The 23832-nt window shown below is 54.9% G+C and overlaps 2 protein-coding genes and 1 pseudogene across 9 annotated transcripts in view; 2 read left to right on the top strand and 1 right to left on the bottom strand.

Annotated features, from left to right (window-relative positions):
• ADCY10 (adenylate cyclase 10) overlaps nt 1-1051 on the top strand; it is a 69686-nt gene extending 68635 nt beyond the window's left edge. For all 4 annotated transcript variants that reach the window (XM_045087786.1, XM_004779261.3, XM_045087787.1 and 1 more), the window contains one exon: nt 347-1051. In XM_045087786.1, coding sequence (XP_044943721.1) covers nt 347-508 — 162 coding nt within the window. In that variant the 3' untranslated portion in view covers nt 509-1051. The remainder of the gene's footprint in view (nt 1-346) is intronic.
• Nucleotides 1052-6263: 5212 nt separating this feature from the next.
• Nucleotides 6264-6382, top strand: LOC123394105 (annotated as a pseudogene).
• A 9389-nt stretch (nt 6383-15771) lies between these two features.
• MPZL1 (myelin protein zero like 1) overlaps nt 15772-23832 on the bottom strand; it is a 53371-nt gene continuing 45310 nt past the window's right edge. For 2 of the 5 annotated variants that reach the window (XR_006608881.1, XR_006608884.1), the window contains exons 6-8: nt 20559-21334; nt 19859-20015; nt 15772-17419 (exon numbers count right to left, since the gene is read on the bottom strand). Coding sequence is in view for 2 of the 5 variants with exons in the window: in XM_004779268.3 (XP_004779325.2) it covers nt 17318-17419 (102 nt within the window). In the remaining 3 variants the exon portion in view is untranslated. The remainder of the gene's footprint in view (nt 17420-19858; nt 20016-20558; nt 21335-23832) is intronic. The other 3 variants (XM_045087789.1, XM_004779268.3, XR_006608882.1) reach the window with 2 other exon arrangements.

The raw sequence follows: 23832 nt of genomic DNA on the forward strand, positions 1-23832 counted from the left end.
CTGGAGCCCCACGCGGCGCCCCCCGCGCCCTACCCGGGCTGGTTGCGCGCGGGCGGCCGGGCGGGGTCGGCGTCTGTCGGTGGGCGCGTGGGGCCCCGAGGCTCGAGGGCCCGGACCCGCGCTGACCCCGGGCTGACCCCGGCCCCGCCCGCGCTGACCCCGGCCCCGCCCGCACTGACCCCCGTGCTGACCCTGCCCCGCCCACGCTGACCCTGCCCTGCCCGCACTGACCCCCGTGCTGACCCCGGCCCCGCCCACACTGACCCCCGTGCTGACCCCGGCCCCGCCCGCGCTGACCCCGTCCCGCCCGCGCTGACCCCGTGCTGACCCCGCCCCGCCCGCGCAGGAGCGCTGGTACTCGAGTTCGGAGCGCACGGACGACCGCTGGCCGCAGACGCTCGCGCGCCTCCCGTCCTGGGAGAAGGTGGCGGCCGGCGAGGCGAGCGCGCAGGACGTGCAGAAAAACAAGTTCCTCATGAGGGTCAACATCCTGGACAATCCGTTCTAGCCCCGCGGACGGCAGCTCCGGCCGGATGCGAGGACCCGGTCCGCCCCCTTCCCCGCTGCTGGTGCCCCCAGGCTCCCGCGTTCCCCGCCGCTCCTTGAGGGTCCGCAGGGCCCGTGGGGTCACGCCCTGCCCCCCTCACCCAACCGCCCCTCGTCCCCGGCTCGCCCAGCTCACTGCGGCCCACGCAGCCCGTGCGGGGACAGACACGCTCCGGGTGAACCCATTAAACCGACGGTTACTCACGCGTCTCGGCGTCCGTCTGTTGTGCGCGCAGCCGCCGCTCTTGGTGGAACCGGGTTTCGCTGCGGTTGAAACACCAGCGGCTCCAAGGTGGGCACAGGCGCAGCTCAGAGCCCGCTTGTTTGACCTACGAAAGTGACCGCGCTCGGGCGCGGGTCCGTGGGTGAAGCCTCTGCCTTCGGCTCAGGTCATGGTCTCAGGGTCCTGGGATCGAGCCCCGCCTCGGCCTCTCTGCCCGGCAGTGGGCCTGTTTCTCCCCGGCCCTGCCTGCCTCTCTGCCTGCTTGTGATCTCTCTCTGTCAAAGAAATAAATAACATCTTAAAAAAAGGAGGGGGGGGGAGGCGGTAGCACTCAGGTGCGTGTCCCAGACGCGGGAGCCACCTGCAGACAGTCTCTCCCCTGCCGGCAGACAGAACAGTTGTTTTGTGTCAGCTTTTCACAGAGAGTGAGCGAGAGCACGGCTTCGGGGATCCTGACCTGAGCCCGGCGCAGCCCCACGGGCGCCACAGACAGCAGTGTTGTCAGTGGCATTTCGTGCCCCTGCGTGTGTGGGACCCATGGAGACCCCGCCCACCGCCGCCCGGCCCAGCCGCTGTGCCGGACCCCCCCACGGGCCCCAGTGGCAGTCTCAAGCAGGTGCCCCAGGATTTCCACTCGTGGGTTCCAGCCGTCTTCTGGTCCCGGAGCAGGTTCCCCTGGAACCTGTACGGGAGGGACCTGCCCTCCTGTCATGCGCGCCCAGATTTCTCCCGGTGACTTCCACGGCAGTGCCCCCAGGCCGGCGTTTCTTTCACAGGCCGGTATCTCCCTGTCCTGCTAAGTGAGGGTATGTTTTTCATCCTGGTGGCACAGCTGTGCTGCAGAGGCCTGGGGGCCTGGGACCGTGGGAAGACGAGCAGCCGGGAAATTACAGGGTTGAACTCCAGCCGCTCTGCCGCACTCAAGCTCGATTCCCGTGGCTTGTCTCGGAACCTCCCTGTCTCCGCACACGTGTGAGGCTCGCAGGCGACAGAGGGGAAAGGTGTTGGAAAAGACAACGTGCCGTCCAAGTAAAACCGTTATTGGACAGAGGACTGCTTTTAAAACAAACACATCCAAGGGTAGGGGCGCCTGGGTGGCTCAGTGGGTGAAGCCTCTGCCTTCGGCTCGGGTCATGGTCTCAGGGTCCTGGGATCGAGCCCCGCATCGGGCTCTCTGCTCCGCGGGGAGCCTGCTTCCCCCTCTCTCTCTGCCTGCCTCTCTGCCTGCTTGTGATCTCTCTCTGTCAAATAAATAAATAAAATCTCAAAAAAGAAAAACACATCCAAGGGTAACCTGCATGGGAGTATCATCCCCTTCAAAGCTTTTGGGTCATCTGGAAGCTGGGGACTCGCTACATAAAAATTACTTGTTTTCTTACTTCATTATTTCGTACATGATTGTATTCACTCACTCATCCAACCAACACGTCTCGACAGTCCCAACGTACCAGGAACGGATTATGGACGGGAGGCTGGGACACGAAGACATTAAAGGGCCAATCCTTGCCCTTGACCAGCTCATGAAGCCGCTGGAGGAAGCAGGCCACCAGTGAAGCCCCCGCCGTGGGCAGGGTAAGAATCGAGTGGTTGGGAGCAGCACCCAGGAAAGCCTCTCAGAAGACTTAGCTGAGCTGCCTCAGAAAGGAGTGCTTTGGGTTCCATTGTCTCTTCCTGGTGTAAGGGCCTGCCCCTCCCACAGGCACGTGCTTGTGGACCCCGGATGTAGGGGCGGGGCAGGCCGGGTGGAGATGTCCAATCGGTGCGGCATGTGTATATCCACTAGGGTGAATTGAGATCCGATTGGCCACCTGTGTAGGGGGCGGGGCTCAACTAACCGCATAAAGGTCGCTGTGCGAGGCTCGCAGGAGAGGAGAGCTGTAGCGGGAGCAGAAGGAAGAGTGGGCGGAGTGGAGGAGCTGTAACAGCTCTTGTAAGAGCTAGAACCGCCGCCAGCGGTCCCGCCACAAGTGGTCCCTGCGCCCGCAGTCTCCAGCCGCCTGCAGCCCGGCCTCTGGTGGTCCTGCCTCCGGCGGCCCCGAGCCACAGCCTGCAGCTTCCAGCCGCCTGCGGTCTTCCTTCTGGCAGTCCCATCTCCGGCGGCCCCGAGCCCCGAGCCGCCGCCTGCAGCCTCCAGCTTCAAGCCGCCTGCAGCTTCGAGCAGCCTGCAGCTTCGAGCCACCTGTGGTCCCGCCTCCAGCGGCCCCGAAACACCTGTAGCCTTCAGCCGCCTGCAGCTTCCAGCGGCCCCGAGCCACCAGCGGCCCTGCCTTCAGTAGCCCAGAGCTGCAGAGACACCAGCGGTCCAGTGGTCAGCGGTCCCGAGACGCCAGCAGTCTGGTCAGCGGTCCTGACGTCTGCAGCCCCTAGATGCCAGCGGTCTGGAGACGCCAGCAACCCTGAGATGCCAACGGCCCCTAGCCACCAGCAGCCTCGCTGCAAAATGCCTCGCCACCCTGAGCCATGAGTGGCCTTGTCTGCAGCAGTGGCTTCCTCTGGGTGGCAGCCTTGTCAGAGTGGCATCGTGGGGAGCAGAGTCTCATCCGGGTTGTCCTCCGTGTCATCGCCGCTGTCACTGTTGTCTTTGTCGTTGCGAGCGGCCTCATCTGGGAAGCAGTCTTTTCCAGAATGGCCTCTTCTTGGGAGCAGCCTTGTCCGGGGAGCAACCTCATCGAGCAGCAGCCTCGTCTTGGGAGTGGCCTCTTGGGAGCGGCTCCAATCATGGAGCGGCCTCACCTATGGAGCAGCCTTGTCCAGAGCGGCCTTCTTGGGAGTGACCTTGTCGGGATCATCGTTGTCACCTTTTCGTAAGAGATAGTCCTGACTGGTTGATTCTTGATGCTTGGTGTGAAATAAAGTTTTGCTTGACCTTCGCTTTGTATCAGTCTCGTTCCTTTGATCACGGACCCTAACATTTGGGGGCTCGTCCGGGATCAAACGACGAGAACTGAGCCAGCATCAGAATTTTTAGGAAAAGCCTCCGGAGGTATTGGGATCAGAGGTATTGGGATCGGAAGCATTGGGATCTGAGGTATTGGGGATCGGGGGTATTGGGATCCTATCTGTCTGGTTGGAGCTCCAGGGTATAGCCTACCGGGGAGAAGCTGGACGCAGCCATGCTCCCCAGGGCTAGAGTGGATGCAGGGATGCCCCATCCCTCTGCTGATAGAGTCCCCCTGGGCAGTCGGGGGGTTCGAGTCTCCTGGACAGTTGGGGGGTATGAGTCCCCTGCCAGTTGAGGGGGTTTGAGTCCTCTGCCTCCCCTTAGACAGTTGAGGGGTTCGAGTTCCCTTAGGCAGTTGGGGGATAAAGATAGCCCCCACCAGTGGCAAGTTCTGGGTAGGAATCGCTGGGTCTGCAGTTGTTTTTGTCTGGTTCTTTTGTTGTCTATTGTGTGTTTTGTTGTGTTTGCAGGGAACCAAGAAAGTGTCCCCCCCCCCCCAGCAGCAGGCTCTGGATGAGGGCCACTGGGGTTGTGGTTGTTTGTTTGGTTTTGTCTTTTTGTTGTCTACTGTGGTGTTTGTTATGGTTGAAGGAATGTGGCAAGCAGAGAGTAAGGGGACGTTGGCTTTCATCTCTCTGTTCCTCATAATAGATGTGGGGCTTCTCCCTCACTCATTTCGTGTGTTAAGGGCTATAACGAGCCACCTGGAGTTAATCAAATGCCGGGTTGAGGTGTCCAATGCTGATGCTCATTAGAGCCGGGCGTGGAATATGAGTGCCTAGTGGGCCACTTTTGGTAAGCAGAACTGGTACTGTGGGATGAACCGACCTCAAGACCGACTGAGGAATATTCCCAAGCAGCTGCCGAAACTCCCTTTGTTTTGAGGAATTCCTTGTCTTCTCTGGCCTGATGTGGACTGCCTAGCCCCTCCCCCTTGCTGGCAGGGAAAGCATGGCATCTGAAGTGGAATGGGCCCAGGTAGAACATGAGGTCTGTTGGTGAAGGGATGGCTGGGCTGATGGTTAACGGTCTCAAGGTTTTAATGAGTAATTGTTAAAGTGGCTTCTGAAGTCTTTGGTAACCTGAAACTGTTAAGGGTTGCTTGAATGACAAATGGAGTTAAATTTGTTGGACATGTAGGTCTTAACCAAATGGGATGAAGTGCTAGGGCGCTGGTTGCTGGAACTAGGTTTGTACTTTTGAAATCTGCTGGTGAACACATTCTGTGCTTAACTGATAAATTTGCCATCTAAAGAATTCTGTTGTAACAACTCACAATTGGTTTATATTTAGTCTTCAGTAGAGGTTAAGGTATTTCTAAGAGTACAAAATTCTGTTAAATGTAATTAAGACTGATGGAAATGAGAAAAGCAACTCCGTATGTAAAAAGTAGGCGATATGTAAAAGTTTGAATCTGGAGAGTGCCTGACTGTGTGAATGTATCTCTATGGCTCCACCGCTTCTGCTATGGAGTCTGAATGGACTGCACCCTGAATCTCATGGGGCGTCATATGGCATAACGGTCATCTACTCCACGGAGTAGCCTGGTCCAGGGTTTATACAGACAGACCTTAGATAAGACGGTCCTAAGTTCCCGCGAGGGACGCGAGCAGGACAGCATCCAGGGATGGCCCTGCTCCGATGGCAGAACAGACCACAGCTGTTCTCTCTGGGCTCCTCCACCCAGAATCTGGGAGATGGAACAGGGGAAATTCTGTGCAATGAATTTGGACTCTGGCTCAGCACCCAGCAGAGGTGTGTAGGCTCAAAGGTGTGCCTACGTGCCTTCGTCCATCGTCAGGAACTTGGGATCAGTAGCCAGCAGCAGGGCCAGGTAGCCTCCCCTTGCTGAGTGTTGCTGCTCCTGGGAGCACAGCCTGGGGAGTGGGCGGTGTGGGTTCAGGCGAGGCAGCACTGCTGCCAGGTGGCCGATACCCCCATGCTAGAGCATGCGCGCCCGTGAGCCTCAGCACCTCTGTGTTGGCTTTCAGACCTAGAAAAACGAGAGTCTGAGGGTCCACTTTGAGTCTAGGAAGCCATCTTCCAAGGGGAAGAAAACTCTCTGAAGTGCCATGAGCTGCCCATCCCTCTTCTCTGATGTCTGGACTTGATGGGTCACACAAGGACCCATGGGAGGAGCTCGGGAGTCAAGGCTTCAAATCTTGGCCATCGGAGGCTGCCAGGGACCTGTCCCGAGTGATACACGTGCAGCTGCTGGCACGTTCCTGAATATGCTGGCTCTCTGCAGCCTCCATCTTTGAACGACATGTCCATCTGTCTGAAACCTCATTCTGTTCCAAGCACTTAGAAACCCTCCACTACCTCCTCCTTTGTACAGAATGGGTATGACCACAAGGCATCAATAGCCCAAGAAGGCCAGGGGCCAACGTAAATGTGAACAAGAGAGATATGGTAGCTAACCAAGCCTAGACAGATTAAGGGAACAGTAAGGTATGAGAAAGTTCAGCTTCCTCCAGCAAGGGGAGGACAGTTCCATGTTACATAGGGTGTTGCGTACACTCATCTGAGAATATATGGTAAGAACCTTATGATTTCTACAGCCATACCACCCTGAATGTGCCCGATCTCGTCTGATCTCGGAAGCTAAGCAGGGTCGGGCCTGGTTAGTACTTGGATGGAAGACTGCCAGGGAATACCGGTTGCTTTCGCTTTGATCTCCAAGAGGGAATTTCTTGGGAACATGGGCTACTGCTGGCTGTGGATGCTGCCTTCATGGAGATGGCACAACCTCTCTACAAACTGGCTAAGGGAGGACTCACTATGGTAGAGTGTGGACAGCTGAGGCAGAAGGAGCATTTCGGGAATTACAAAGATACAAAAAGCCTTACTCTGTGCCCCAGCATCGGTCATCCCAGATGTTACCAAGCCCTTCCACTTCTATGTGGATGGAAAGGCAGGGCTGACTAAAGGAGTTTTGACTCAGACTCTGGGGCCTTGGCGAAGGCCAGTGGTCTATCTTAGCAAGAAACTAGATCCAGTAGCAGCTGGGTTCCCCCCTTGTTTCTGCATAATTGCGGCCATGGCCCTCCTGGTCAAGAATGCATGCAAATTGACTCTGGATCAAAATCTCATATTGACTACCACCCACATTATTGAGGGCCTTCTCTGGACTCCACCATACCGGTGGATAACAAATGCCTGAGTCACGGGGTATCAGGCCCTCCTCCTGAACGAAAAAAAAAAAGTGATCTTCCGGCCCCCGGCAGTACTAAATCCAGCCACATTGCTACCAGAGGTGCTGGCTGACCACCCACACAACTGCAGGAAGGTCCTAACCCAAGTCATGGGAAGAAGGCTGGATCTCAGAGATACTCCCCTCCCGGATGCGGAAATGACTCTGTTCACAGAAGGGAGTAGTTACATGGTCAGTGGAAAGAGGTATGCGGGGGCTGCAATGGTTTCTCCTGAGCAGGGACTCTGGACAACAGCCCTGCCACACAGGACCTCGGTGGAAAAGCAAAGCTGATTGCATTCACCAAGGCGCTACAGATGGCCAAGGCCGCGGGCACTAATTGGAAACTACAGTGTGCCTACTGGCTCCAGAGCTCTGAGCAAGGAGAGAGAATGAACCAGACTCTCGAAGACACCTTGACAAAGTTAATTCTGGAGGCTGGCAGTGGATGGATGGATCTCTTTCCTTTTGCTCTCCTCAGGGCACGATGTACACCCTATTTAAACAAGGTGACCCCATTTGAAATGTTTGGGACGACACCCACCCCCCCGCCCCCGCTCTGTCCTAGGCTACAGGAGGTTGCCCTAGCAGAAATGACCGATCAGTCTATACCCCAGTCACTGCAGGCATTACAATCTGTCTTAAAAAGAAGGGATCCAAACTGCCCACACTGGGACAGAGACAGTGGTGGAACCACATCCCAGGGACTTGATTTGGATACGTCACTATCAAGTGGGGAACTTGAAGCCTCGCTAGAAGGGACAATTTACTGTTATCCTAACCACCCCCACGGCAGTAAAAGTAGAAGGTATTAGGGCCTGGGTTCATGCGGGTCACGTCAAACAAGCCGAGAGTAAGGATGCCCCCCAGAGATGGCAGTGGCAGCTGACAGACCCTGTTGACCATGGACTAGAAACTAAGACTAAAAAAACTGTAAGTTTATTGTTGCTATACTAAACAAAATTGGGGCGATAAAATGTTAGTTTTATATGTTCAATATAAGATAGAACTATCTGAAAAGTCAAGGATTTGACTAATCTCCAAAGAAAAGGGGAGAATGTAAGGGCCCGCCCCTCCCAGAGGAACGTGCTTGTGGACCCTGGATGTAGTAGGGGCGGGGCAGGCAGGTGGAGATGTCCAATCGGTGTGGCATTTGTATATCCACTAGGGTGAATTGAGATCCGATTGGCCACCTGTGTAGGGGTGGGGCTCAACTGACCGCATAAAGGTCGCTGTGCAAGGAGAGCAGGAGAGCTGTGGTGGGAGCAGAGGGAAGAGTTGGTGGGAGCGGAAGAGTCCGTTGGGTGGAGGAGCTGTCACAGTGGAGCAGGTGGGGGGCACATGGGTGGGTGTGGAGGACAGCCTCGCATGAGCCCCTCTGGGCCAGCAGACGCTCTGGAGCTGCCCCGCCCTGAAGTGAGCCAGGCCCCCCTCCCTAGCCACCCCCCCTCCCCCTTGCAAAGATGGGCAAGGCTGGGAGGTGGAGCAGGTGGACAGGGAGAAGGCAGGGGTTCTTGGAGGTGCAGCCCCCAAACTCCCAGACCGCGCTGGGAAGATGCGCCGTGGCACTCACGCAGCCCAGAGGGGAGTGTGTCCGGCTCTACAGGAACCCTGCACTTCCGGCCCCCAGCCTGCCTCAAACCAGTTATGTGACCTTCCTGTCACTTTCCCCACATCCAGAACACTCACACTGGGAGCCGTCAGGGCCTGCTTCCCACCCACAGGACGGGCGTGGGCACGTCCCCTCTCTGGCCAGCAGATGGCAGCGCCGCCTCCCGCTATGGCCGCGGTCGCAGCGTCCCCCCCCCCCCCTTCTGGTCCCGCCCCGGCTCGCGACCCCCTGAACCACGTCCAGGGCAGCCCCCACCCCGCCTGCAACACCACGGGAGCCGGTGTGTCCGGCCAAGAGTTCCCCGGAGAAAGCGCCGAATCCCTGAGGCTTCAGGAGCGCAGGGAACGGACAAGACCGGACATCCGCTTCTTTCTTTAAGCACGACCTTTGACCCCCCTTCCCTCTGCAGGTCGCTGGAGGCCGGGGCTCTGTCCCCCTCCTCCACCGCCAGGCGGGGGGCGCAGGGGCTGGGCGCGCGGGAAGTGGGCGGGAAGAGCTCGCAGATGGCGGGAGGTGCTCGCGTTTCCACAGGCCCCCGAGAGGTTGGGACGCGTCGTGCACTGAGCGGGTGAGACGCGTGGACCCTAACGGAGATGAGCGAAGGTGACCCGCAGGGGCTCTGGGCTGGGGCCGTGAGGACAGGCCCGTGAGGACCCGTCTGCCTGGTCGTTACCGACGCGTGGGTCCAGGACGTCTCTGAACAGGATCCCCGCACGGCCAGGCGCCCGTTTTGTGTCCTTGGGCAGGGTCACCTCTTCGTGGGCAGTTCCCTTGTTGTTTTTTGTTTTTTAAGATCTTATTCATTTGACAGACGGAGACCACAAGTAGACAGAGAGGCCGGCAGAGAGGGGGGTGGGGAAGCAGGCCCCCGCTGAGCAGAGAGCCCGATGCGGGGCTCGATCCCAGGACCCCGGGATCATGACCCGAGCGAAGGCAGAGGCTATAACCCACGGAGCCCCCCAGGCGCCCCCGTTCCTGTGTGTTAAACGGGGACAGTAATACCGGCCGGCTTTGCGGGCTGGTAGGAGTTAGTTCAGGTAAGCTCCCTGCAGAGGGAATAAACAGGCAATTAAACCCAGGATTTGGGGGAGAACCACACAGGGCTTGTGGGAGGACGACATGGAGAGACGCGCACCCTCACGGCTTTCGACGTTTCTCGGAAGCTTCTGGAAGACAGCCGGCGGCCGGGGGAGCCTTGCCAGGCTGGGGTAAGGTGTTCAGGCTGGAGAAGCGGTTGTGGAAGCCACAGGGAGCCTGGGCCTCCCTCAGGGTCTGAACCGAGCTCGGGAGCGCGCGGGACCGACGTCTCGAGGCCGAGGACCTGGCGGCTGAGGGGCTGCGAGCTCCGCAGGGGACGTGGTGACTTCCCCGAGGCCGCGGCGCGCCGCCTTGTTTCAGAAACTCCGTTCGGGGAGCGCGGGGTGGCAGCGGCGGACGCGGGGAGACGCGGTGCGGGCCTGGAGCCGGCGCGGCCGCCGCCGAGGGGTCAGCCCCGTCGAAGACGCCGGAGGAAGCGCTGAAGCCGGAGGAGGACGCTCGCCGGCGGCCGGCACGTAGGGAGAGGCCCCGTCCACTGGGGACGCGGCGCTCCGAGCACTTGGTCATCCTGGGACCCACCGAGCGGACTGTTCCATCGCCACCTGTCGCCTGGGCCACAGCCCTGAGGCCCTCAGGAGCCCCCGCCCGCGAGCGGCTGCCCGTCTCTTCGCGGTGCTGCCGCTGCTCTTCTCGGGCCGTCTCTCCCCCGCCCGCCCGTCGCTCTTCGCACCCCCTCCCCCGGCCCTCCCCAGACCCTCCTGGCCATCCTCACTCCCATCGCTCTGACGATCCTGCTGGTTGGTGACCGGCGTCCCCGACAGCCACCTAACAGATCTCTGGCCGCCACCCCACAGGCGGGCAGGTGCGCTCCCTCCCTATGAATTCCCGCTCGCTGCTGCTCTGCTAAAGCCCTTTGCCTTCAGGGCGGCCGTCCCGTTTCTCAGCCTGGACCGCAAGGCTGTCAGGGCCCAAGCCCTGCTGAATCCGACGTGGCCATCGCGCTGGCCCCTCTCTCCCCCAGCCCGAGGCTCTGGGCTGTCCCCTCCGACTGGACCAGCCTCCGCAGGTCTGGAGAGTGTGTGGGGGCACCACGGACTGAAAGGCAGCCGGCTCCTGTGTGGTCTGCCCTGGGGCTGTCCGACAGAACTCCCTGTGCTGAAGGAAAGCTGCTGTCCGCGCGTGTGTCCTGTCCTCTGCACCTGCAGCTACCAGGCACCTGCAATGTGGTTAGTACAACGGAGGATGTGAACTGTAAATTCTATTTCACTTCACGTAATTTTCATGTCAGTGGTTGCATGTGGCCACTGGCGACCATAGGGGGCCATGCACTAACTTCATTGACCTTAAAATGTCAAGGCAGAACCATCAAAGATGGACTGGGAGCATCTGTAAAGAGTGATACCAGCTTGGATCGAAGGGGAATCACTAATACGTAGGAGAACAGGTATCATGTTGCATGGGCTACAATTCTCGTCGGGATGGATCTCTGCTGGGACGCCTGGGCGGCTCAGTCCGTTGAACGTGCAGACGTTCGGCTCAGGTCATGATCTCGGGGTCCTGGGATCTGAGTCCCTGCTCAGCAGGGAGCCTGCTGCCTCCATTGCATGTGTACTCTCTCTCTCTGACAAATAAAATACTTACACAAAAAAGATGTATTTCTCCAATTAACGGGATTCCAGATACCAAACCAGTGCTTGACAACAGCTCTGATGTCCATCTGATGCCAGGTCACACACTGGCTAGCCTGCTTTATACTTCTACCCTCCTTCCTACCCGCCCTTGGCCTCCAGGGGAAGGGACTGCCTTTTGCAATGACTTGAATACATGCCTGTGGACGGGGAGGAGGAGGTGGCGTGAAAGGGAACCCTGGAAAAACCCAGAATGAACTGAAATGGACAAAATGTACACAAGGCACCCGAATCTCTCATCTTCCTCACGGTATCAGCCCAGGTATTTCCAGCCAGGTGTGGGCACACCTGCTTCCTCCTCCTTGCTCACGCTCACTTAGCCAGCAGAAGTCATTACTCTCCGCACCCCTGCGTGTCCTGAGGTGTCCGTGTCTGAGGGGTTCAGGCTGTGCCTTCTATACGTACTTCTTTCTCGGGGTGTGATGCTGTTCCACAGGCTTGACCCTGGAGCTTCCCTGCAGGGAAGGACTCTGCGTGGTGTGGCCCTTGCTGGCCACCAGCACCTACTTGGTCCACAGATATTTTACATTCTTTGGGACCAAAACGCCTAGGCAAACTTTTCAGAAACTCGGCTCCCTCTGGCAGAGCAACTACCTTCAGGAAAGGCTTCTGGGCAGGAAAGTCCAGGCCTTTGACTCTGATAGAAACGTCCAGATGCATTAGAAACAAAGCCTCTGGGGTTCCATGGGGCCCGCGAGAGCAAGAGCTTCTTTGTTCCCTGCTCCACATTCCTCCGGGTCTCTTGTACATTTTAAGAGATTCCCTACAAAATGAAGTAAACATATTTCTTTTATTGAGAGGAAAGACACTGTTGTTAAAAATAAAAAAAAAAAAAACAAAAACAAAACCCTAAGAAAGAACGAGAATGGATCTAGAGTCAAAGTTGTGTCCTCGGAGTCTGTGGCAGGTGAAGGCAAACCTCGGGCCCTCAGCCATCTGGCCTGAGCTGGGCCCTGTCCCCCATTCCCTCAGCAGAGTGGCGATCTGGGCACAGGAGCCCAAAGTAGACCCCGTGTGTCCGCCACGCAGCACTGAAGGGCAGGGCTCCGAAGCAGACGTAGGGATGTTAAACCTGCCAGACTTCCTCGTCCCAACTGTGGCTCAGGAGCCCTGCAGGCTGGGGCCACTAGGCTCCCAGCAAAGGAATGACGGACCCAACCCAAACCTGAGTCAAGAAGGAACAATGGTCCCACACCCTGTCTGCAGGAGGAAAGGGAAGCCGGAAGCAGCAGCTCCTCAGGGACTTGGGGGCTTGAAAGGTTTACGTTTCCGTCCTTGTGAGCACAGCCAGGGCCTGCAGGTGCGGGGGCCTCCGACAGCCTCCAACCCCCCCCCCCCCGCTGTTGTTCTTACAGTCCAGTCCGTGGCCCTTCTGCCAGCCGCGGGGCCTTCAGAAGGATGTGGTGGGGACAGGGAGCCTGAAGGGGGCTAGAAGACCACCACCATCGACCCCTCCGACTCCCTTTCCAAGGGGGCTTGTCTCCTCCCACGCCGCTGCCCCGGGCTGCAAATTTTTCAGTCACGAGAGCAGGTGACGCTTGCAGGAGCACTTGGGTCAACAGAAACAAGACAAGTAGAACAAAAGCCAGGAAGTCAGAAATGGTTTCCAATATGGTGCATCGACCAGAGAGCAGGCTCCCTAGGTGTTACCGGCTGAGGGCCTGGGGCTTTCCGTGCTTGCACAGAGGCTGCTCCGAACCACGCTGAGGGAAGAAAACAAACCACAGAGGTCCGTGGTCCTGTCTTTGTTTCGGACACAGGCATGACGTCATTGGAGCTGTGTGTGCATGGGTCCTGATCCAAAGAAACCATTTGTAAATGCCATTTTTGAGACGGGGGAATTTCAATATGAACAGGTTTTAGATGATATTAAGGAATTCTTGTCATTATTTTTTAAGACAGATTTTTTTTGAGAGTGAGCGAGAGAGAGCACAAGCAGGGGCCCAGGGAGAGGGACACACAGGCCTCCCGCTGAGCAAAGAACCCCACGTGGGGCTCGATCCCAGGACGCTGGGATCATGACCTGAGCGGAAAGCAGAGGCTTAACCGACTGAGCCACCCAAGCGCTCCTATAGTCAAAGAATTGTTTAAATGTGTTTTTAAAATTTAATTCAACTAATATACAGTGTATTACTTGTTACAGAAGTACAGGCTGGTGATTCGTCAGGCATACAAAATCGCAACAATCGCAACGTGAGCCCTCCTTAGTGTCCATCCCCAGTCACCCCTCCCCCGCCAGCAAACCTGTTTGATTAAGAGTCTCTTATGGTTTGTCTCCTGCTTTTGTCCGGTTTGATTTTTCCTTCTCTTCCCCCATGATCCTGTCTTGTTTTTCAACTTCCTGGTATCGGAGAGATCATAGATTTGTATTTCTCCGATTGACTTATTTCTCTCAGCATAACACCCTCTAGTGCCATCCACGTCGTTGCAAATGGCAAGATTTCTTTTTTTTTTTTTTAAATGTGTGGTTTTTCTTTACACGTTTCCGTTAGGGGTGCCTGGGGTGCTTTGTCAGTGGGCATCCGGGCTCTTGGTGTCCGCTAAGATCTTGATCTCTGGGTCATGGGATCAAGCCCGCGTCTGGCTCAGAGCTCTTCCTCTACCCCTCCCCCTGCTCTCTTAAATAAATTAAAAAAAAAAAGTTTCTGTTAAATGTAATAAGACATTACGGTTATGTAACAAAATTTACCTATTTTTAGACATGACCAAAGAACGTCAGGTAAATGGACATGTTTTGGGATTTGTTTTCAAATAATTCAGAAAAGAGGAAGAAGGAGAAAGGGGCAGCTGAAGCATCACTGAGGCGGATGTGTGGAAGTGGGTTTTACCCTCCCCTCTCGTGCCAGTTTGAAATCCTTCACAGAAAACGTGGATATACAGGGAGAACGTGAGTGTGGGAACCCGCCATAGAGACAGACGGGCAGTGCCTTGCCTCACCTCCACCAACGACACCTGTCACCGTCCTGCCCGGCAAGAGCGCTCCCTCCGCTGTCCCAGGCACTCGAGGGAGGATGAAGTCATCGGTTCTTCACCCCAACCGGACCAGCACGGCAGTCACCCAGAAGGATGCGGAGGGAGCCTCGAGGGGTGGCGGGGGGGGTGTTAGAGAATCTGAGGTTTCCACTTAAATACTGCCAAGCCCGCCCGCCTGGGGCTGGGGCCGCCTCAGCAATCACGAGAGTGTATTTGGCTGGTGCACTCCCCGTGCAGCCTGGAAACTAGAGCCCCTGTGGGAGCAACTTCCCCAGACCCAGTTCCCGGTACTCTGCCTCTGTGTGCTGAAGGAGGGTCTCTCTTCCTGGCGCCGCATCACATGATCGCTGCATTCCCATGAGATCCTCTCCCACGGCGGGCCTGAGCTCCAACCCTCTCCCACTCAGGAGAGCATGAAGGCTGGCCAGCCAGCCGCCTGTGCGTCTGTGGTAATTTTAGCAAGTTAATAAATCCCTAGAAAACATCATGGCTTATAAGACATTATAGCATTTGTTTTTTTTTAAAGATTTTTATTTATCTGACAGAGCATAAATAGAGGCAGGCAGAGAGAGAGGAGGAAGCAAGGCTCCCCGCCGAGCAGAGAGCCCGATGCGGGCTCGATCCCAGGACCCTGAGATCATGACCTGAGCTGTATGCAGACACCCAACAACTGAGCCACACAAGCACCCTCATTACTTGTGACACAGCTCTCAACAGACTGTCACCATATTTGTCTTCCAAACTGAGTGTGGCTCCTGATCCCTGTGTCTCTGCCACACCACCCTCGCGTCAGCCCCACCGAGCTCCTCCTGAACACGAGGACTGCCTTTCAGCATGTGGCACATTGACTCAAATGAAGAAGTTCTTTTATTTATTTGCTTATCTTGGTGAGCTAGGTCACAGGGCAGTGTTTCAGAACAAGCCCAGTCCTGCCTCTCTGGACACTATTCACTGAGTAACCTCAGGCAAGGACTACACCGCAAGCATGACACTCTTTCTACAAGTGGGGTGAAGAGTTGTCCAAGTAGCATGTGCACCGTGCGACGCAGCGTGAGAAATGCCGAGTGCCGGGCCCACCGCTCAGTCGGTGCTGGCTGGCGCCGTTATGCCCCGTCAGGCCTGCTCTGTGGCAAGGGCCTGGAGCTTGGCTGCTTCATTTCAGTCTCCCGGGCCGGCACAGGAGCCCCGGCTAAGCACCAGGTACTGGTCTGTGCCCTGAAGATGGAGCTGCGAGCCAGCGCCGTGCTCTGGGGCTCGTGCTCCCACGGGCAGAGCTGGCCAAGCACACGGCAGTGGGACCCAGGGGGCCGGGGAGCCGGCCAAGGGGGTGAGGCGGCTGTTCTGCACGCGGCCGAAGGTCTCTCTGAGGGGAGCGGACGCTTACAGGAAGTGGGGGATTAAGCCACCCAGACAGGTGCCAAGTGCAAGCTCCAGGCCGAGGGGACAACAGGTGCACAGGGCCTGAAGCGGGCAGTGCATGGTGCTCCTGAAGAGTGAGGAGCCCAGTGCGGCCCGAGGGGGACGAACGGTAAAGAAGGAAGACATGGCACGATTCAGTAATTGAAAAAGATGTATTAAGATATTCACAAAGGTACAACAATTCTGAAGAAGGAAAAAACAAAAAATAATAACGAACTAGATGGGTTTTCCCGAGCTGGATACATTTCACTGAAAACCGAGAGGTGGTCTGGGATTTTCGTCTCTTAAGAAATGCCTTCTGGGTGTCCCCTGATCACATGGAATGTTAAAAGGTCTCGTCCTGCCACTAATAAGGCACAGGAAGGGCAGCTCTGCCAGCTGAGAGCAACCCCACCATTGTCCTCTGCAGCAGGCACAGGCACACTGGGACACAAGAGGAAGGGCTAGGAGGCGCCTGCTGCCAGGGCCAGGGGTCTGGTTGGGCGGCAAGGGGGCCGGGGGCCAGCGGCTGTTGCTAGAGCGGGTGCCGAGCTCTCAGTTTTAATCGATTCCACGTACTGGGGGAAGTAGGGGGTGGAGTAAAAATAAAAAAAAGAACCCCCCCCCAAAACCCCACCCCAAACTTCAAAACAGTGACAGAGACGGGAACCCCAGAGTAGAAGTGCTAATAACCCTACCCTGATTCACAAGTCTAGACTATCTTCAGCCTCTTGAGACACCGGGAAGCTATCACAGAGCTATGACTGACGCCACGTCTCGCCAGACATGCCGGAAGCTCTTCCAAAGAGGATCGTCTCGAGACAGCTCCGGGTGCCACAGACTGGTTTTGTAATGACCCCATTTGTGCCCACTTAAAAGGAAAAGAAACTCCTCTCCTTTGGCTGGACGGAGACCCTTACTTCAAGCAGGAAGGACCTGGGCAAAGAATGTTAAGCAGTACTTCTTACTCTCCAAATGCTACCCACTCCTTAAGCAAGGCCTAGGCTTCCTACATCAACGGTGTTTATGGTATCCATCTGAAAGCATCGAGGAAGCGGTGGCCTCGGCATTTACCCTTTGCTGGTCTCACTGTGCCAGATCCACAAACTGAGAGGGTTAGGGTGTAACATGAAAGTCGGTCTCACAACATACAAAGCGAAAGACCACCCTGTATTCTAGAGAGAAATACACCAACAAAGACTTCTCAAGCTGTGTCCAAGGGGCACGCGAGATGAGGTTTTCCAACTCCTACAGCCCAGCAGGGGTGCCGACACTGGTCAGCGTCTCCGCTCTCCGACCACAATAAATGCTAAGACTGGCTAAGCCCTTAGACCACAGGGCCACGTCTACTGGAACACTAAGGATCTGCACTGTCTCCACGAAGGCAAACCGCACGTAAATGACAGCAACAGGAATGTTTTGGACTTTTCCCAACTGTAAATGACCCTGGAAGACAGCACAGAACAGCAAGGCAGTTCATATATACGTAGAATCATAGCATCTTTTTGTCATGCAGCACTGGCTCCCCGTATCAGATTAAATAAAATGTTTATACATATCCTTTATACAATCTTTTTCTCCTTCCGTGAATAAACGTGTTTGTCCTTGCCCAGTTCTCCCAGCCCACACGGGGTTTGGGCTCCGTTTTCTGCACAAGTGTCCCATTTCATTTATTTCTTGCTTAGGGTATGTTCTGGGTCTTCTCTTAATTCTTCCGGATGTCCGCATACACCACAGACTCTGACTTGTTAATCTTGTCACTGTGATGTCCACCAGAGTGGTCTAACTGCGCATATATGACTGGGCCCTGGAGAAGAGAAGGACAATTAGGGGTTTAGGAAAACCGGGGGTCCCTCCAAGGGCAGGTGCAGAAGCAATCATTGAAGAGGTAACATTAGGGTTCCAGAGTCGTGAGTTCCTCCTTTTAGACGTCTTGGAGGAGACCTCTTAGGAACAGCGTGTCCAGGGAAGACCCTAAAACAAGTCTTGGGACTGTTGAAGCTGGTGCCTGGGGGCACGTTACCTTATGCCATCTACTTCTTTATCTGTTTGGGGATTTCTGTACAGCAGAATGTTCCTCCTCAGGAATTACCCTTACCTCAATACCTGCCACAGAATTCCTCAGCCCTTGGAACTGGGATCTGAGTTTTAAGAACTAAGATGGGCACTTACCCCAACCCGAGACACCCTGAAATCATGAGCATCAGACTAATGCCAGTAAGAAACCAGCATCCTGGGTATCACTCAAGGATATGCCCAGTCTGAACCGGTCACTTTGTACAAACAGGTGCTTAAAAACATTTCAAATACTCTCTCAAAACATTTCAAATACTCTCTCATGTGCCTACTTAGAGTATAACCCTTTCGGTCTGATCCTGTCATAACTAATAAAGATATTGCTTCGTTGACATCTAAGACCATGTAACTATTTTTCCTGTTTTAAAATAAAAAACCAAAAGGCTACGACTGAAGCAACGTGAAGAAAACTCTGCGGACCAGTGTGGAAGTCCTCCCTTTGGCCTCAGCATGAGGAAGGGGGCTCCATAGTCTCAGGCAGGGCAGCCAGGGAAGGCGGGGGGCAGGGGCGCAGAGCAGGGCACAGGAGTCCCTCTGGCTCCGGGGAGGCTGTCGAGCAGAGGCCGGAGACGGTGCCTGCACTTCACAACCCTTATTGTCCCTCCCTTCCGGCCCAGAGGTTCTGAAGTTACAAACAACAACACCACAATAGCTCTGATTGCAAAAGACAAGTTCAGTATAACCCAAAGTCAACTTTTCTCCCAATCTAGGAAACTCTCCTGGGAAGTCCAATATTGTACTTAAACTTTCACCTCTAGAATCCTAAGCTCAGTGGCCAGACGCCTGTAGTTTCAACTGAACAAGCATACGCCCACCTAGGAGCCCCTGAGCCTGCCTCCTCTAATGTGACCCGGGGGCTCCCGAGGAGCGCAGGCCCTCCAAGCGCTCCAGAAGGGACACGTCGGCTATTGGGGCTGCACCACGTGCAACTGCAGTGAAAAGTGGATCACAGAACAACACCCCAGGGCTGCCTCTCGGGCCCACAGCCTATCCCTGAACAGACCATGACCAAGACCACTGCGAACGGTCCAGCCGACTGTGGGTGTGTGGGTGAGCATGAGGACACGGCTGCACTCTCCCGGCCAGACCTGCCCAACCGACCTACAGAACCGGGAACCAAATAAACACGGTACCGTGTTCTGGGGTTTTGGGGTGGTCTGTTACACAGCAACAGGCCACTGGTCCACCAGGCGAGTGGAAGAGAGAAGAGAGAAAACAAAGACGAGAAAGAACACGGAACAAGCTGAGAATCAGCCAGTAGATGCTGACACACCAGTACGGTGTCTCATGCGAGACAGCGTTGTCTTTCCTGGCAAGAGGACACAACATTTGTCAAAAGCAACTGGGAAACACTGAAAGATACAAGGAATCCCCTCCTGTTGGTGGATTTGTGTTTTTTTTCCTTCAACTGCTTACCACTATGCCCTGTCCTCACTCCCTTTCCCTCTTAGAATGGGCTCCCGAGATCCGGGATCTTGTGAGTTCAGTGCCTGCGGCGGGACCAGCAGACCCAGGAGCGCCGGTGAAAGGGCAGATGATGCAACGGGCCCAGAGGAATTCTGGGATGTCGGTCAAGCTCAGGCACGTGCTGACAGATCTAGCGCAATCCAGAAGAGCTCTCGGAAGTCGGTCCGGAAGGCCCTCTGGAAGCTGAAAGCAGCCTGGGTCCCTGCGGAACATGCAAGTCGGAACATGCAAGTCCCACGCAAGGGAACGAAGATGGACGTGGAGATGACTCAGCCGCCGTGAAGAGAGTCACTTTTGGGTGTTCGAGAATTAAGACAACACCAGGAACAGCACCTGTGCTGACGTGGATGTCCACCGTACATCTCGGCACTCACCCCTCCAGCCTCCCCTTCCCTTCGGTGGGGTGCGGCTGGGGACTGCTTTACCACAAAGAATTACATACAATAATTGAGTAAGAAGCTGCTCTGGATACGTTTTCCCCGATTAATTACTACACAAATTGTCTTTAACTAGAAAATGTTTCAAGAAACAATCTGCTTGACTCAAGTCTCTCCTGTTAGTGCTGGTAGGAGATAAAATTACTCCTGAATTCCATGTGTATGAAAAGTTTTCCAATATGAAGACACAGGGGTGCAGGTGGGGGCAGAGGGTTCATGGAGAAAGGATTGCCCCAAATGCACATTAATCACACGACTTAAGCTACCGTGTTCTGTCCTGCCGTCCACTGGCCGCCGTCTCTGCGGCCCTTTCTGGTCTCAGTCACGCCCGATCTGTCAGCCCAGGCACCACCAGAAGAGAACATCTGCTTTCACCACATGCTCGGCGACCGCTCACAAATCAGCTTTTTCAGTATTTATGTCCTGCCAGAAATAAGTGTGACACACAGCCACGTGTTAGGATGAGATCAATGGGCTCGAGTGTGTCGCGGACTTGACAAGAACGGGACAGGCCGGAGAAAACAAGCAGCTGCCTCCAAGCCAGACAGATCTGGACGGGACAGCAGCTCCGCCACCCAGCAACAGAGCAAGCTTCCCTTTGTCCACGTGCAACGCGGGACACAGAAGATGGAGCTGCGCAGGGCCATGCTGAGTGCTGCTCGAGCTGATGCACCCGCACCTCAAAGGCTGCTACGTCCCCACGCCCCGGCCACAGGGCACAAACTGGGTCATTGCGTCCCCACGCCCCACCAATGCCTGCCTCTTGCACACAGAACACTAACCGCCTCTAGCACGGGGTTCAGGAAAGATGCCCACAAAAATGATTTTAAACTCAACTTCCCAAAGGCAGCGTTTTACTTGTCATCCCCGACGCAGGATACTCGAAGCAGTGCCCACCTCGTGCCCTTCCCGACCAGGCCGCCAGCTCGCGCTCTGCTGAGCCCCCACCCTGTGTGTGCTGCTCACCCTCTGCCCGCTCAGGTAAATGACCTGGACGGGAAGAGCCATCAGGGTGACCCAATCCCTGTGGGACTCAGAGAAGCCTACGGGCGAACTTCTGGGGAAGGTTTTCCTCCACAACAAAACCGCATGGGAGGCAAGTCGGCTCTTCTCCCACGGCCTCTGCTCCACGGGAGAAACCACGGCAGCCATCAGGAAGCTGCGGGAAGGAGCCCAAGAACAAGACGATATGCAGAGACTGAAAGAGTACAGTGGGTCGGGGCGTCTGGGGGGCTTAGTCTTCAAGCATCTGCCTTTGGCTTGGGTCATGATCCCAGGATCCCGGGATGGAGCCCCGCATTGGGCTCCCTGCTCGGCGGGGAGCCTGCTTTTCCCTCTCCCACTCCCCCTGCTGTGTTCCCTCTCTCACTGTGTCAGTCTCTGTCGAAGAAATAAATAGCATCTTAAGAAAAAGAATATGGTGGAAAGAACTATGTTGTTGATGACACTGTGGGGCCACTGAACTAAAGAACACAGAAGTACCTTCCTTGGGACCCCTTGTGAATAAATAAACCTCTGACTATTAAAGCTACTTTTACTCAAGCCTTCCAATTATAACAAAAATAGTGACCAAAGCAAGACGAATGAAACAGCAAACTTAGTGTCTTGGTTGGGTGTTACGTCTCATCTTTTGTAAATATCCTCCTTAGGTTCTCCTGCTGCTTCTCTTCTGATAAAATAGCACGGATGTATTTATTTCTCCCAGTAGTAACTACAAATGCTACCAGGTTCTCAGATGGTGCCTGCAGGTAGGAAACGGAAGGTTTTGGTGATCAGGGAACATGTCATGATAAAATCCCAGAAGAAGGTACAAAGGTATAGTTTGCACATATTCCTACCCACACCCCCACTTCACCGGTCTGACTGCCAGTATGCTGGGCAACCGCCTACCCCGTCCTTATAAAGCACAGAGCACCACAGGCCCTTATAACTAAAAAGAGAAAAATGAGAAGATCGACTTGCCCCAACCCATCATTTCAGAGATGACAAACAGATGCTGAGATGAAATAATTCTCCCCACGTTACCACCACCACTGGCTGGCCTCAAGTCAGTGCCAGTCTGTAACACATCACTAGTTCTCTTATTTTTTTAAATACTTCATTTATTCATTTGACAGAGACAGACACAGTGAGAGAGGGAACACAAGCAGGGGGAGTGGGAGAGGGAGAAGCAGACTGCCCGCTGAGCAGGGAGCCCGATGCAGGGCTCGATCCCAAGACCCTGGATCATGACCTGAACTGAAGCAGATGCTTAGTGACTGAGCTGCCCAGGCGCCCCCATATACCACTAATTCTTAACGCACTACCTTAGAGTTCATCTAAATACGAAGATCTCCTCAAGGATGTTTGCCGGTGTATTCAAAAAAACAAAAACTAAATAACCCCCCCTCAAATATTCATTAGGACTAAAAAAAAATTCAGGACATCACAGAAAAGCCTAAAAGTGATCCCAATAATCCAGGAGATCCTAAGGTTTTGGGGGGGCAGGGTGGGTGCCAATCATCTCCCCAGTTCAGCCTATGTGGCCTGCATGGCCAGTACCCACGTGCCTGTGGAATGGTTCACACCAGAACATACAGATCAGACTCTTAAGAGAATCCTGATGTTTGGTTGCATTCAACTGATAGAAGATGATTAGTCTAGGGCGCCTGGGTGGCTCAGGAGGTTAAGTGTCTGCTTTAGCCTCAGGTCATGATCCCTGGGTCCTGGGATCAAGTCCTGCATTGGGCTCCCTGCTTGGTGGGGAGTCTGCATCTCCCTCTCCAATTCGCCCTACTTGTGCTCTGTCAAATGAATAAACAAAATCTTAAAAAAAAAAAAGGGTAATTAATCTCATAAATTCCCTAATAAGATGGACATACCAGGTCAAGTACGTTTTCCCTAAACTGTGAAGATCTTTGCAGCCTCCATCTAAACAAGCTGAGGGAGAGTGTATGTCACAAGGGATCTGGCGAAAACAACTTCCATCAAAAACTCCGATGCTCAGAGAGGCATCGCTCTGGAACCTGAAGATAGCACTTGACTGACGGTGAATAAAAGCACATGCCAGGGGTGCCCAGGGCTGGGGGCTGCAGGGGAACAGGGCTCAGTCAGTTGAGCATCACATTTGATTTCGGGATTGTGAGATCCAGCCCTGTGTTGGGCTCCACGCTCAGAGGGGAGTCTGGCTGGAGACTCTCTCTTGGCCCCTCCCCTGCTCTCGCTCTCTAAAAGGAACAAATAAATCTTTAGAGAAAAAAAGCACAGACTAGGATCACCTGTTAATGCTCTATGGCACTTGGGAACTTTATGGTGTGAAGGAAGCAAACATTTTTGCCTTCGGAGAACAGTCCCTGTTGTGAGTTGACATGGCCACAAGATGCAACGCCAAACAAAACAAAAGCTAGAAGAAAAGTCTCCTAGGAAATCACATGATCTACGTCTAAGCCTGGCCCTAACTGGCAGAGGATGTGTAAGTGCCAGAAACAGGTAAGGCAGAAACTAGTCTGAACAAGCACAACTGCAAAATAAAAGGTACAGTATGACTTGGTAAAAATAAGTGAGTCAGACAAAGGGTACTCAGGTGCACGCCACCGAACAGAAACCCTGATGTGCAGTTGATGGGGACAGAAGAGGCCTTCAGGGCTTTGCCCTGGGCACAAAGGGAACCTCCCAGGAATCAACTGTGGGGAATGCTCCAATTCTGCTCCCAAAGCTAGTCTGCTCTTACCTTGCAGATGCTGAAAAATGCCCCTATTGGTCGACACTGTGGTTGGGTTATTTCTCACCAACTTCGGCCTGGGCAGAACCCTGGGGGCTGACTCGCAGGAAGGGAGGCAGCCTCTGACTCAGGGGCAGCAGGCATGGGAGGGGGAGGTGTTGGCCCTCCAAACAGTGTGGGCAAGTCTGCCTAAAGAGCAAGGAGCCCTCGTGTCTCCTTCCTCTGCTCCACTCCCAGCAGGGACTTCCTTCTGGAGAAAGTGACGAACCCAAGAAGAGACTCCCAGCAGCAGGTTCAGAGGTCCCCCGGTGGAAGACAACAGCACCTCATATCAACAGGGAAGCCCGTGACCCAGGAAGCTCTGTCCCTACACAAGCAGCTTCGGGTCAGATCTGAGCACCTTCACTATCAATGGGTAACCAGGGGTCACTAAGCGTTTGAGTAAAGCTTCTAACATCAAAGAAACGATGAGAAAAAGGTAACTGAAAAGAAACAGCAAAATCAAGTGACAGAAGAAAACATTTTTAAAAAATCACATAA

Source organism: Mustela putorius, unplaced genomic scaffold, assembly GCF_011764305.1.
Source record: "Mustela putorius furo isolate JIRA1106 unplaced genomic scaffold, ASM1176430v1.1 tig00001451_pilon_pilon_pilon, whole genome shotgun sequence".
In the NCBI taxonomy this organism is placed as follows: Eukaryota; Metazoa; Chordata; class Mammalia; order Carnivora; family Mustelidae; genus Mustela; species Mustela putorius.